This window comes from Sinocyclocheilus anshuiensis, unplaced genomic scaffold, assembly GCF_001515605.1.
Source record: "Sinocyclocheilus anshuiensis isolate Anshui unplaced genomic scaffold, SAMN03320099.WGS_v1.1 scaffold1575, whole genome shotgun sequence".
NCBI lineage: Eukaryota > Metazoa > Chordata > Actinopteri > Cypriniformes > Cyprinidae > Sinocyclocheilus > Sinocyclocheilus anshuiensis.
Window position 1 is genome coordinate 188,501 of NW_015548276.1, and position 14,092 is coordinate 202,592.

The 14,092-nt window shown below is 38.6% G+C and overlaps 2 protein-coding genes and 1 long non-coding RNA gene across 4 annotated transcripts in view; 1 reads left to right on the forward strand and 2 right to left on the reverse strand.

Moving 5' to 3' along the window:
- Window positions 1-6,170, forward strand: part of sun2 (Sad1 and UNC84 domain containing 2) — an 8,254-nt gene extending 2,084 nt beyond the window's left edge. The window contains exons 2-18 of one of the 2 annotated variants that reach the window (XM_016443356.1): window positions 1,156-1,279; window positions 1,366-1,487; window positions 1,614-1,697; window positions 1,837-1,896; window positions 1,992-2,085; window positions 2,530-2,591; window positions 2,770-2,876; window positions 2,981-3,058; window positions 3,144-3,197; window positions 3,326-3,369; window positions 3,469-3,586; window positions 3,679-3,897; window positions 4,481-4,565; window positions 4,825-4,940; window positions 5,012-5,179; window positions 5,266-5,355; window positions 6,008-6,170. In XM_016443356.1, the coding sequence (XP_016298842.1) occupies window positions 1,158-1,279; window positions 1,366-1,487; window positions 1,614-1,697; window positions 1,837-1,896; window positions 1,992-2,085; window positions 2,530-2,591; window positions 2,770-2,876; window positions 2,981-3,058; window positions 3,144-3,197; window positions 3,326-3,369; window positions 3,469-3,586; window positions 3,679-3,897; window positions 4,481-4,565; window positions 4,825-4,940; window positions 5,012-5,179; window positions 5,266-5,355; window positions 6,008-6,121 (1,737 nt within the window). In that variant the 5' untranslated portion in view covers window positions 1,156-1,157 and the 3' untranslated portion in view covers window positions 6,122-6,170. Of the gene's footprint in view, window positions 1-1,155; window positions 1,280-1,365; window positions 1,492-1,613; window positions 1,698-1,836; window positions 1,897-1,991; window positions 2,086-2,529; window positions 2,592-2,769; window positions 2,877-2,980; window positions 3,059-3,143; window positions 3,198-3,325; window positions 3,370-3,468; window positions 3,587-3,678; window positions 3,898-4,480; window positions 4,566-4,824; window positions 4,941-5,011; window positions 5,180-5,265; window positions 5,356-6,007 lie in introns of those variants that run through there. The other variant, XM_016443357.1, reaches the window with a different exon arrangement.
- LOC107655777 (uncharacterized) lies at window positions 1,449-7,763 on the reverse strand. The gene is made up of 3 exons (XR_001630490.1): window positions 7,688-7,763; window positions 2,753-2,835; window positions 1,449-1,510 (listed from the first exon to the last, which is right to left on the reverse strand). It is a non-coding gene; the product is annotated as an uncharacterized LOC107655777 (long non-coding RNA).
- Window positions 7,764-8,971: 1,208 nt separating this feature from the next.
- The window catches only part of LOC107655771 (solute carrier family 2, facilitated glucose transporter member 1-like), a 16,873-nt gene continuing 11,752 nt past the window's right edge, over window positions 8,972-14,092 (reverse strand). Inside the window, exons 2-8 of the mRNA XM_016443348.1 lie at window positions 13,546-13,694; window positions 12,640-12,782; window positions 12,362-12,549; window positions 12,132-12,236; window positions 11,833-11,934; window positions 11,491-11,694; window positions 8,972-11,397 (exon numbers count right to left, since the gene is read on the reverse strand). Coding sequence (XP_016298834.1) covers window positions 11,200-11,397; window positions 11,491-11,694; window positions 11,833-11,934; window positions 12,132-12,236; window positions 12,362-12,549; window positions 12,640-12,782; window positions 13,546-13,694 — 1,089 coding nt within the window. The 3' untranslated portion in view covers window positions 8,972-11,199. The remainder of the gene's footprint in view (window positions 11,398-11,490; window positions 11,695-11,832; window positions 11,935-12,131; window positions 12,237-12,361; window positions 12,550-12,639; window positions 12,783-13,545; window positions 13,695-14,092) is intronic.

Sequence of the window (14,092 nt, forward strand, 5' to 3'; positions counted from 1 at the left end):
AGCTATTAATAATTAATGTTTAATTAATAATAGAAAAGTTGTATTAAAAGTGTGTTTTGAATAATTTGCAAATATTATATGAATAAGATATTTTCCCCTTGAAAAAAAAGTGTACAAAACAATAATATAGAAACACTATATTTTTTTCCAACCAGTTCTATTTTGGAAAAAAAAATTATCTAATTTTTTACAAATAATTAATAATAGTTTTAATTAATAATATTTAATTAATAATTAATAATAGAAAAGTTGTATTAAAAGTGTGTTTTGAATCATTTGCAAATATTACATGAAGAGAGAAGAGTAAAAATATATTTACAGGTTCCCCAGTTATCAGAAAACATGTTAATCGTGTAATAAAAAAGATCAAGAAATAAATGAGATGATGAATTTAATGAACACAGCTGAGCTGCCGAGACAACGCTGTCAGTTTAAAAAAGCTGTTAGAGGGATTATTAGCTGAAGATGGGGATTTAGTTTCATCTTAGTGTTTTCCCCCCAGCACTGGCCATTGAGTAGTTTGTAAATGTTGCAGGCATGTTTTTAATGCTGCGTGAGAGTATTAGCTCAATTAGGCTTTCATTACGAATCATGAATGCTGTATTAAAACAAATAGGCGACAGGAGCACCGAATGAGTGTTTGTATTTCTCCATCTGCACAGAAAGGTGGATTCCTAGCTAATTAAAGTGTAAAGTGCAGTCTGTTGTTGAGATTATCCAACTAAAGGGACTTATTGTAACTGACTGAAGGGGAACTGGAGGTCCATGGCCTGAGAATTAGCTCCACGTGTTCTCCTTCACATAATCTGCTGCTAAAAGCTTCGTCACCCTGCACGGGAGGAGCCTGCTGTTTGTGATTAGGAATTACACAAAGATCAGTATCACACTACACTTTGTGACTGCAATGACAAGCTGTGGAGAGCGTCTTAAGTGTCACATTTATTGTGATGTTTCTCATCATGGTGATCTGATTCACAATGTTTTCTTGGTTTCCTGTGAGCAGTGAGTCTGCATTAACACTGCATTTAATGTGCATGGTCCCTATATAGGGACCTAAATACAGTATGAGCAGTAATACTAGTCATAGTGATGTTTGGTCACCACCAATAATTTAAAGTACTTTCTACACAATGTATATCTTCATGTGTTCTGCAGAGATGTCAAGGCGAAGCACAAGGTTAGTGCCCAAAGGGCTGTCCTCCTTCCCTGATGATGACGCTGCCAGCACGAGCTCCACTGGATCCACCGGTCACATCTCTTATAAAGAGAGCCCAACCAGGTGTGTTTGTATTTGCAGGAGCTCTCAGTACATCATAAAGATAGTTTGCATGTGCATTTTCACCTGATACAGAGGCTTTCCTGCAGGATCTTCAAGAAGAGGACCGGTCGCAAGAGCGCAGGCAGTGTTTCCCGCAATTCAAGTCGCGCAAGCAGCGTGAGTCAGACACTTTCTGGGCAGCGCAGTGAATTCACTGCCACTGAGAATGGTTGGTATCTGCACACACAGGACCTGCAAACAAACAAACAAATGAATTAATAAATACAATTATATTTATGTTTATATATATATATTTTTGTATATGCATTTTGTCTCACTGTCTCTTGGGTTGCAGGCATGCGCTTTGCTACTCAAGGATTCTCCTCTGGATATTCCTCAGCTGAGGAGCATTATGAACAACCCACAAAATCAAACCCTAGTAAGTGTGCATTACACATTTTATAAATGCGGGGAAAAATCACTGGCTGGTTGGTTGGTTGGGCTGGTCTTTTTTTTTTATGAATGGTCAAGCAAAGAAGGTTGTAAAAACTCTACTCTTTATTTTCCCTTTTCTCCAGGTTCTGCCCAGACTGTAGCTGAACCAGCCTTTGTCGTGTGGGACGTGTTTCACTCCCCAGGTATTAAATGTATAAACCCTCCCTTCACCCCACTAACATGAACAATCAGGCTTTTTTCCCCCTGCTATAGTCATGTGCTCATGTGTGTGTCGCAGCTCAGGCTCTGGTTATGTTCTACTGGTGGCTGGGAAGTTCATGGTACAGCCTGACCTCTCGACTGTCTCTGATCAATGTGTTTCTGCTCAGCAGGTACAGTGCTCTGTGTGTGTGTGTGTGTGTGTGTGTGTGTGTGTGTGTGTGTCCTAATTACGAAATGTGTGGCCTTAAGAATATGTATGATAGTTATGTAATAATTCACTGTAACTTTCATGCACCTTAACCTTTATAAGAACCTTTTTATTGTCTAGATCAACATCAATAATTTTTTTAATTACAAAAAAACATAGCAAGCTCAAAACACTTTACTGAGTCTCACAGACTAAGCCTTAAGGGATAGAAAATAGTTGTGATTTCCAGGTCTGGAAAAGTCTTGGAAATTATTAAAAACTTAAAGGAATTAAGTGAATTAAATTAATTTCTAGATGCACTCAGCTGTAAAATATTTTAGCAGCTTCTTTCTGTTAATGCAAATGTTTTTTTTTTAAGAACATTTATATTTACACATGATCACATTTCCTCTTTCTCTCTCTTTAGATGCACAGCAGATATGAGAAAGGCTATACTTCTGGTCCTCCTTCTCATCTTTCTCATTTTTGGTGAGACAACGGATAGTGACTCTTTTAAAATATCAAAAAACGAAACCTATGTATTTCAAGATAACCCACAATGCACACAAGAACCTTTAAGACTGTATACAGTACACGTAGCTGTAAAAAATGCCTGAATATATGAGTAATTACCATTAATATCCAATTACCTAACATTGTGTTGCAGGAATATGGTACTGGTTCCCGTTTGCGTCTCGTTCTCCTCCTCATGAGGTTGTTTCCAGGGCTCCATCTGTTAAACACACAGATAGACCAGTGAAAGAAGCTGTTGATGTGAGTAGATCTTCTCCAGTTCAGTTAGACCTCAAAAAGGTCCTGCATCATACATAGTTATCGCATATTTCTCTTAAATTATTTATGCACTTTTTGCTCTTTAGGATCATCTCCAACATGCCAGCCTGTCTCATTTGAAAGATGAGATTGCCAGCTTGCATGAAAGGGAGGCAAACCTGATGGTAATTCAAATCTAAGCACTATCATGTATGTCTGTCTGTTGAAGAGGAAGTGTCCCAATTTCTTTCTCTTTGTCTGTTATCTCAGAGAGACCTCGAACTGCTGAAGATGGAGAGCATGCGACAGAAGGTCAAATCTGAGGTGAAGAAACGAAACGTTCCTTCTTCCTTTCTACCACCTCGGTTTCTTCTGTCATAGCAACAAAACACAAAACAGGAAATGGTGTCATCCACCTACAGTAACTGGGTATTTTTGTGCTTGTCTCCTAGATGATGCAAACTGATCTGAAGTCTATGAATGATCAAATGAGGAAGTCAGTTTTTTACTTTGATTTTGTGGACTTTGTTTAATGTTGTTTTGCATGTTGCATCATTATTTCATCCGGTGATGAAATATGTTTAATATTCAATAGTGCTGAGGCTGAACACGAGCAGCAGATTTCTAATCTGAAGTCCAGCATCTCAAACCTTCAGTCGGCCCAAGGTCTCCTCAAGGAAAGAGTTGATGCACAAGACACTCTCAACAACAACGTAAGGATGCTTTTGGCACATTTTAGCGAATTCCTTTGATGTGATGATTGCGATTACTTATTATTCAACTAATGATGTCATTTCCTCTGCAGCTGAGAGCAGAGCTCTCCGATTGGCTAATAAAACACCTGAAAGATCCAAGCTCATTGGAGTCAACCATAGTGCTCCGTCCTGAGCTGCAGAGGGCGCTGGAGGATCTGGAGAAACGGATACTAGACAAGCTAGTGCATGAGAAAGAGAGGAGCAGAGATGTCTGGAGGACCGTGGGAGAAACACTGCAACAGGAAGGAGTCGGAGCCGCCACTATACAAGTGTGTGTCTGTGTGTGCTGGGATGCCAAAGGAAAAGAGTGTTTCTGTCAGGACCACTATCGTCAAAATGATAGATACTTAGCATAAAGTTTGGTTTGGCGGTATGGTTCTGTTCTGGGCAAAAACCTCCCTGCCCATCCATGCAGCCTGTCATGAATGAGCAGGGAGAGCAGCAATAATAACCCCCCTAGGGTTAACAGAACAGAACAAGGCAGATATCATTAATGTACTTAATGATATTTAAGTGTAACACTTTATTCAAGATAAAGGAGTCTGATTAGCAAGGAATATCAGAAAGCCAAGTCCTGACTGTGGCGAAAGGAGGAGCTGGGGATGGAGGAGGGTAATTTGCTCCGGAGCAAGCTGAAAAGCTGCAGAATAATACTGAATAGAGCTTATATAGGAATGCCACGATAGGTGTCGTATTCCTATAGGTAGATGTGATCAGCTGAGAATCAGCTGATGCAAGCTTGACTCACGTGACCTGCCAGAACTAACGCTAACGCTTAATTTGTGAGTTTTAGTCTTAGTTTGAAGTTGAATTCATGATGCCTTTTAATGAGAATTTTTGTATGTGTAACAGGATGTGAAAGAAATTGTCCACAGGGCAATTAGTCTGTACAGGGCAGATGGGATTGGAATGGCGGACTATGCCTTGGAATCTTCTGGTACTAATTTCCATTGTTTATTAAGTGTGTGTGTGTATGTGTGTGTGTGTGTGTGTGTGTGTGTGTGATGCTTTGCCATCACAGGAATAAATAACATTTCAAAATATATTTAAAAACAGAAAACAGTTCTTTTAAACTGTAATAATATTACACAATTTTACTGTATTTTTGATCAAATGAATGCAGACTTGGTGAACGTAAGAGACTTCTTTATATACGTGACTTTACTGGACACGACTAAGTGTGTGTGTTTGTGTAGGTGCCAGTGTGCTCAACACTCGTTGCTCGGAGACGTATAAGACCAGATCTGCGTGTCTGAGTTTATTCGGCATTCCTCTGTGGTATCATTCAGAAAGCCCTCGGACTGTTATACAGGTAACAAATCGCACAAACACTGTCACATAGACACTGATCTGACTCTCTAAGCTTCCATGTGTGTGTTGTAGCCAGAGCTGTATCCCGGGAAGTGTTGGGCATTCCGAGGCTCCCAGGGTTTTCTGGTAATCGCACTGTCTTACCCAGTAAGAATCACCCACGTGACACTCGAACACCTTCCCAAAGAGCTCTCGCCGACGGGCCGCGTTGACAGCGCGCCTAAGGATTTTGCTGTCTATGTGAGTTGATATTTCAATGGTTTTTTTTTTCTGTGTAATAATGATTAAACAACAGCTTTGAGATTCCTCGCCTGTTCTGTGTTCAGGGTATGTCTAATGAGACTGAAGACGGAAAGTTGCTCGGGACATTCACATATGACCAGGATGGAGAGCCCATTCAGACTTTCAAGCTTCCGGTGAGTCAAAATAGACAATTTCATCAAGTATCATCATCATATCATGGTAGTATATGTAGTATTCCTGTATTTAAAAAATACATTACTGTTTAGAAGTTTGGAAACTTTTAATTGTGAAATATTATTGTAATTTAAAAATGTAAAATAACACTGATTTGCTGCTACAGTTGTGGTGCTTAATATTTTTGTGTAAACCATAAATAAATTTTTTAGGGTTCTTTAAAGCATAGAAAGCTTAAAAGAACAGCATTTATTTGGAACAGAAATCATTTATAACATTATAAATGTCTTCATTATCACTTTTGATCAATTTAATGCATCCTTGTTGAATAAAAGTATGAATTACTTTTAAAAAAATCTTACCTCAATTTTTGGAGCAGTGGTGTGTATATATGCTGATTTAAATAAAATAATTGTATTATTGATTAACAATAATAAAATGTCTGGACACATTTATAATAATAATCAGGGGGAAAAAAAGTTACTAATATAGGTATAATTTTATATGTATTTTATATATACAAATAAACAAATTATATATTTATATAAAAATACATATGCATTTTTGCCGTACCTAGGTATGACCTAGATATGATTTTGTGAAATTTATCCTAAAATTCGAATTAAATTCTTCCTGTTTTCTCGGCTACAGGAAGCGTTAGACGTCTACAGCATGACAGAGCTGAGGATCTTGAGTAACTGGGGTCATCTGGAATACACCTGTGTGTATCGCTTCAGAGTTCACGGAGAACCTTCACTCGCCTGAGAGGAAAGGATTCGGCCTCTTCAGCTTTGGTTTACTCTATGCAAAAAAACAAACAAATGTAAAGCTCAAATGCACTGAACTCTTAAAGAATGATTCAGACAGCTTCCTAATGTACGAATACCAAAAAAACGCACATGAATGTTCCGACTGATACCATAATTTAGATTCAAAAAAATATTTCAGTTTGCATTCCTCAAACATTGATATTCAAGTGCTGATAGGAATTTTTTTTTAATGAAAAGATGTACATTTTTGGTTGTTCATACAGTTTTGAATGGACAGTTGTAATTTTTTTTTTTCATATGAAGGACAGGCTTATATTGTGTGTGACAGTAAATATGGTTTTAATAAGCCAAATGAAGGACAAAAAGTGTCATGCTTAGCTAGAATTACCATAAAGCAGCATTTGTGTTATTTTGCTCTGCCTTTTGCAATTGTTTTATCTTCGGTATTGTGTTATGTAATAATAGATGGTTCTAAAAATGTGTTTATTCACATCATCATTGAACCATATACCTCTTAAGAAGCTTATAATAGTTGATTGTTTTTGATATGTCCATATGTAACAATGCTGTTTTCTTTGAGCAGCTCCGGATGATGAGTATAGATGGGTACTAGAAATGTCAGATGGTGTACGTCTCCTCTGCGGGACGGGGGAGGACTGGAGTCAAACTCAGGTTTTGGGTTTTCAAACCAAAGTGCTCTTGAGCATCCCAGATTATATAATTCTCTTGTCCTCTTATTTGTATGTATGTGCTTAATGATGCAGTTTTTGCAGTGTGTTCTCAAATGCACACTTGAAAGGTATAAATATTTGATTTGTCCTATTTGATTTATTATTATTTTATTTTGGCATCCTTCTACATTTCTCATCTAGCTAAATTGAGCTCTGATGTTAATTTGGCAAGTTTACATGAAGTTTCTGTCATATTATTTGATATTATTTTGTGAGAAATTATTTTTTTTTTTTAATAAATTTGAGATGGTACATGATATGGTGTGAATGCAAATATTAATGCATGAGGTTTTTTCATGCAGAGACATTTTCATGCAGATTTGCATGTATAGCACTGCACTGATCTTTCTATGCGTCATTTAATAATTCATGGCTAAACTTTATTCAAATCATTTGCATGGTTTTATACACTGGCAATTCAGAAACATATATTTTAGACCTGGATCAATTTTAATTTGACTTCAAATTCAACCTGCCATGCCCTTTTTTTTTTTTTTTACATTGAAAAAAACACTTTTTTTATATGCATGTGTGACGTTACACACATACACATTATAATCACATGCAGCTGTATATAATATGAAATTAAATAGGTGGTAATCATTTTTTACCCACACTTTTCAGTTGTTTTGCCTCTGCATTCCCTTGTATGGACACATCTATACATATCCAAAACAATGAGAGGAATCCAGTTTCATTTATCTTTGGCTGACCAGAGAATTTCAGCACACCCTCACAACTGCTTTGTTATGAGAGGCCGACACTTCACTACACAACACTGCCAGAATTAATTTGCTTTGCTGATTTAGAAATTAAATTGTTCAACCTACTTTTCATGAGGGTCTTGATTTCTGCAGCTCTAAAAGGTGGAAGCTAAAGCAGTGGTTATTATAGACATCTCCAAAATAACACCAATTTCAGTTCTTGGAGTTTTATCTAGTAAACTGAATCAGGTGTGTTTGATTAATCAGAACCACTTGTTGGACACCACTGAGCTAAGGCCATGTCCACACGTACACGGGTATTTTTATAAACAGTTTTTCTTCCATTTAAAAAAAAATCTCCGTCCACATGAAAACGCAAACGCATGCAATGAAGCACTGTCAAGAGCATGCCAAACCAACAGGTGGTGATATAATCTCAATCGTAAAGCCATGTTGGCCAATCAGAAGCCTGAAAAAGTCTCCAGTAGGCGGAGATAACAGCGCAGGCGCCGACGTCACGAGCCAAAAACTATAACACTGCAACCGGAGTTTCTGAAAATCTTCACCCTGGCAGGTGTTTTCAAAAATGTTCGGTTTCAGTAACCTGATGCTGCGTTTGCGTGTGGACGAATGACCTAACCGCGTAGAAAAAGCTGCGGTTTTAAAAATAACCGCGTTCGTGTGGACAGGGCCTTAAAGGAACACACCACTATTTTTGAAAATAGGCTCATTTTCCAACTCCCCTAAAGTTAAACAGTTGAGTTTGACCGTTTTCGAATCCATTCAGCCGATCTCCGGGTCTGGCGGTAGCACTTTTAGCTGTAGCTTAGCATAGATCATTGAATCTGATTAGACCGTTAGCATCTCGCTCAAAAATGACCAAAGAGTTTCTATATTTTTCCTATTTAAAACTTGACTCTTCTGTAGTTACATTGTGTACTAAGACCGACGGAAAATGGAAAGTTGTGATTTTCTAGGCCGATATGGCTAGGAACTATACTCTCATTCCGGAGCATATACAACATACCCATAGTACGTTAGCACCCATAGTACGGCAGCAAAGTTCTTTGATTATTACGCCGGAATGAGAGTATAGTTCCTAGCCATATCATTCTGTAGTACACAATGTAACTACAGAAGAGTCAAGTTTTAAATAGGAAAAATATAGAAACTCTTTGGTCATTTTTGAGCGAGATGCTAACGGTCTAATCAGATTCAATGATCTATGCTAAGCTACAGCTAAAAGTGCTACCGCCAGACCCGGAGATCGGCTGAATGGATTCGAAAACGGTCAAACTCAACTGTTTAACTCTAGGGGAGTTGGAAAATGAGTTTATTTTCAAAAATAGTGGAGTGTTCCTTTAAACTACCCACGCTGATCCTCTATTCATTCACAAACACAATGTTTTATTTATTTTCCTAACAAATTTATTTCCATAAGTAAAACTGAAAGCAAAAAAACTAAATAAATTAGGTGTTCTAATAAATACAGTATGGTAAACAAAACAAAAACAGTAAGATGTTTAAATTGTCTTACAGTATTGACTACCATGATAGTGCATCAAAGAAAAGAAAGAGAAATATATTCTACATTATAAAAACAGAGGAAAATGACAAATGAGAATGGTACAGCTATTAAAATCACACTATAAAACTACAATGTCTTAGACATAAAATTCACCTATTTTACATTCCTTATTTAGTTACAGTGGGAAATCACAGAACTCTCCATAGGCTATAAAATGTTTCTTTGACAATTCCACACAACACACATCAGTGATTTCAATGGGACACGCTCATTCTGAGAGTTCATGTGAACATGCATACGATCTGAAAAACACACACACACACACTTGTGTCTTTCCGATGTGTACAAAATGTCAAAAACACACACACAAGATACTCCCATATGGAATGCTGTGCACAGAAATTAATTTGACCTGTTGTATCGCTGGCGAACTGGCCAAATATCACATGCACACACTCAAACTCTACTCAAAGTGAAAAAAACTCATTTACAGGTATTTGATATGTCTAAAAAGTCACAAATATAGGTGATTTATTAGAGGTGAAGATCAATTATGTAGGTTTTTCACCTAAAAACAAAACTACAGTTTATTCTGGAGTGTTTAAAAGACAGAATAATGTTTAACAGCAGACTACATATATATGCTCACGCAAGTTCAAAGTGAAAAACCTCATTTGATGACTTTGATGTACGTAAAAAACACAAAATACTTAAGGGTAAACTATCAAGGGTGAACATACTAGGTTAAAAAAGGAAAACTAGAAGTTTAAAAAAAATGACAAGGCACATTGAAGCCAGGCATACTGCGTTTCCAAACATGTCTGTCAGAGCAAGTTGAACAGCAGATGCTTCTCAACAGACAGATGGTTTGTACTAACAGCATCATCAATGGTCTGGTTTTGCAGCTCTTCCATCAGATGAAGATGAAGAGGAAGGCTGTTCAGTGCACTCTAATCACGCCACCAGTCACAGTGCATTTTGGTCACTCTCCGTGGTTCCCAACTTGAATATTCCCCCTTCGCTGGAGGGAGTTGACTGTGCAAAACGCATTTCAAACTACTGATATCTGAACTTATGCTGAAGTGGAATATTATGAATGTCTGATATCTGCTGTACTTTATGATCAACATTCACTTGCACTGATGCTAATACTTTCATTAAAGAGTATGTCTGATTGTGCATTATAAAGTGACGACCTTACATTAAAAAGTTGGGTAGATGTAATATTTGGTGACAAGTAACATAATGAAACAATTTAAGAAATGTTCTGTTTGTCTCCTACTGGAGTGATCATAACGATCTACATTTCATAGAGAAAGCAAGTGAATTTGTTACACAATATAAATATATTTAAAAGATGTGACGCATCTTGAAAAGCAAGAACAGAAGACTTATTGATATGAAAACAGGGATAAAATACCCTGTAAAGTGTTAAAATAACAAAAAATGCTTGCTATGCAGAAGCGTTTTACATAAATGTACATATATATATATATATATATATATATATATAAAACGTCATTGTTTCAATGGATGACATCATAGATGACATATTTTGGGGCTTATATAACTCACTTTTAGTTCAAATATGTTTATATATATATATATATAATTTTTTTTTTGTTTAAATGAGATACAGTTATCTGGAATACAGTATTGAATTGTCAGTCAGCGTACATTTGGCATGTGGATTTCTGACATCAAGAGCGTAGCGGCTCGATCAGGAGTGACCCCGTGACCTCCGGCGATTTTTTACTCTCTCGTAGCACAGCAGAAGTAACAGTTAAGGTAGATTTAAAAACCTAAAACCTAGCCAAAGCAATTCCAATGCAAAATACAATACCTCAAACATGTCTTAAAACGATCATCTTTCTTATAGAAGGAATATGATGACTACTCTTACTCCCTGCCTTTCAAACTCGGTGTCTGGCATCCAGCAGCTGCAGTTCGGCTGGCCATGTGAAGCCATCGGGGAGCGCGGGGGGACTAAGAGGTGAGTGCAGCCGTGAGAAGGGGGGAAATGTTTGATTGACAGCCCGCTGACCCCTTCTCCTCAGTAGTTGCGTGCAGAAGAGTGACCAGGTGAGGGAGGCGGGGTTAGAGGAGGGGTTTAAAGTTGAGAGTCCGCCCCCAGGCTGTTGAGCTCCTCGGGTGAGTGCTTCTCAGCACCTGACGCTGCCTGGCGGAAACCGGCGGAGATTTCGTCGAACGTCCGGCCCTTGGTCTCTGGGACTTTGAAGTAGGTGAAGACAAAGAAGCACAGTAAAAATACGGTGAAGATGACAAACACATACGCCCCACAGAGCTCCTGTTAAAGCACAAGAAAGACAGAGAGAATAAAGTTAAACCAGCCAAAACAAATGTGTCCACTTCCTTCATATAATTCTCACTGGCCTCTTACCTCGACATACTGAAAGCACATGCCCACGATAAAGTTCGCTGTCCAGTTGGAGAATCCAGCAACAGCAAATGCAGAGGGTCTTGGGCCCTGACTGAACAGCTCAGCCACAATGAACCATGGGATGGGGCCCGGTCCGATCTCAAAGAAGGCCACGAATGCAAAGATTGCTACGATGCTCATGTAGGACATCCAGTCGTACTTTTCCTGTTAGAGAGATGGGCAATAATGCCGTCAGATCAAATATATTGTAAACCTTCGGTCCACAAGGATGACATTCTGAATGATTAATAACTCTAAACACAGATGCCCTGCCATTTAAGTAAATATATATTATTTGCATACCAGCAAGGCAAGAGCGATGGTCATCAGTACAGCAGATCCAGCCATTCCCAGCAGTCCCAAGAGGTGCAGAGACCTGCGGCCCACTCGCTCAACTACAAACAGCTGCATAACAATAACAAATCATATTAATATTATGCAAAATAAATACTCTATATTGTATATACAGTACACACTAGTGATAGATAATATTTGGTCATTTTGAGATGAATAACATTGAATATTATATATAATTTTTACTACAGCAACAGCAATGGTTCTGTTAGGTTCATGCTCATGTCTGTTTGCATACTGATACTCACCGACACTACAGTGAAAGCTGTGTTGACGACTCCTGCTCCAATAGTGGCGTAAACTGGCTGCTGCACACCTGCCTTCTCAAAGATCTTTGTAGAGTAGTAGAATACCTACACAACAATGTTAGCGCCAGTTAGGGTTAAAAATAAAATCGAGTTTATATAAAACAGTAAAGGTAAAGGTCTAAGGTTTGTCTTTGTTTAACCTGTAAACGCGTGTGCATGAAGGTACTCACAGCATTGATTCCAGAAAGCTGCTGGGACAGCTGCAGCATGATGGCTATAACGATGGGCTGTCGGTAGAGCGGAGAGCGGAACAGCTCAGGAATGGTCACTTTCTTCTCTCTCATCATCTGTCTGCTCTCCTCCTTCATCTCCTGCATGTCTGCACTCACATCCGTCATCCCGCGCAGCTTTTTAAGCACTAAAGGCACATGAAAACATGTTTACATTGATGAAAACACTCCTACGCTGGATAAGTGGGGATGTTTAGGTGATGTGGGTCCGTGCTCACCTGCTTTGGCTTTGTTTTCCTCGTTCCGGATGATGAGGAGAAATCGAGGGCTCTCGGGGCAGAAGGGCAGTAAACAGCACTGCAGCAGGGCTGGGATAAAGGTGAAGCCAAGGAGGAATGGCCACATGGTGGCATTTCCGAAGCTGCGTTATAAAGGGGAAAAAAAGTTAAAAATTTGTTCTGTATGATCTGTTGACATGTTAAGGTTAGGAAACCAGTTCTCTGCGACTACTTCCTGTCTCTCCTTTCTCGTCATCAGCTGTCTGACACCTTAGGCATGCAGAAAGCCCTTCAATGCATCAGCATCACATAAATATCGTGCATGGTTAAAGTCATGTGCCTCTGGGTTTGACCCATCATTATACAAACCTGTTACACAACCACGCAGACACACATACAAATCTTTTTCTTTACGGTAGGTATTAATAAGTCAATTTCTGGTTTCTCTAGCCAGGAAGAGGAGTGTGAGTATATAGTGAGAATATAGAATCTATACACTCCATATAGTGTTTAAAAGCCAGAAAAGCTCCATTCACATAAGCAAAGCCTGGCCCCTAGTTCAACACACATGTCTGAACAAGCTGTGCTATGTGTGAGAGATGACCTACACCCTGTACCAGAACAGAGAGCATATTTAATGTATATTTGATAGGCAGTTAGTCACTTATTATTTAACAAATGTTAAATTTGTTTAACATTTGTTAAGGCAAACTTGAGGAGATGTATAGAGCAAGTATGCAGTCCTCCTGGAGTTGTACAGGAGGCATTTGTGTTATGTTGATGTGAGAGTGTATGTGTGTGTGTCCACTGACAGACAGGGATTTGGAAACAGCTGCAGCAGTACATGACTGAGTGAAAAGGGTAGCGTTTTAATAATGTCAAAGTCCAAGGACACACCTGGGACATCAGGGTGAACAATAAAGAGTTTGCGCATGCGTGAGTATGTGCTTGTCACTCACCTTTTGCGGGGCATTGATGACACCTGTGTTGTAGCCGAACTGAAGGGAGCCGATCACAGCCGTCCCGACAGTCAGCATCAGCGGGAAGGTCAGTTGCTGTTGAGGGAAGAATTAAAACAAAACGAGTCATTTTTTTGCTACACAATGAATTGCATTGAATCTCCATCACGTCCCATTGTCCAACAGAGCTCTAATAACCTCAGGACAAAAGCAAAGATTGGTCAGGCCTGACTGTAATAAACAGAACTATTCTCAGAGGTGTGGTGACCTATTGTTTGACATTCTGATAAGTGTCAGGGTAGCTGTAGAGCCTGTTTTAATTCTGTTCTTCCTCAAAAATGAAACACATTTTAGCCAACCTGTGCTAAATGCTAGGCTAGGGCTGGACAATAATTCAATATCAATATGTATCGCGATATAATTTTTTTCAATAACGGTGATATGATTTTTAAACACATTTCCGATATTTCGATATACATTACCAGTTTCCCATA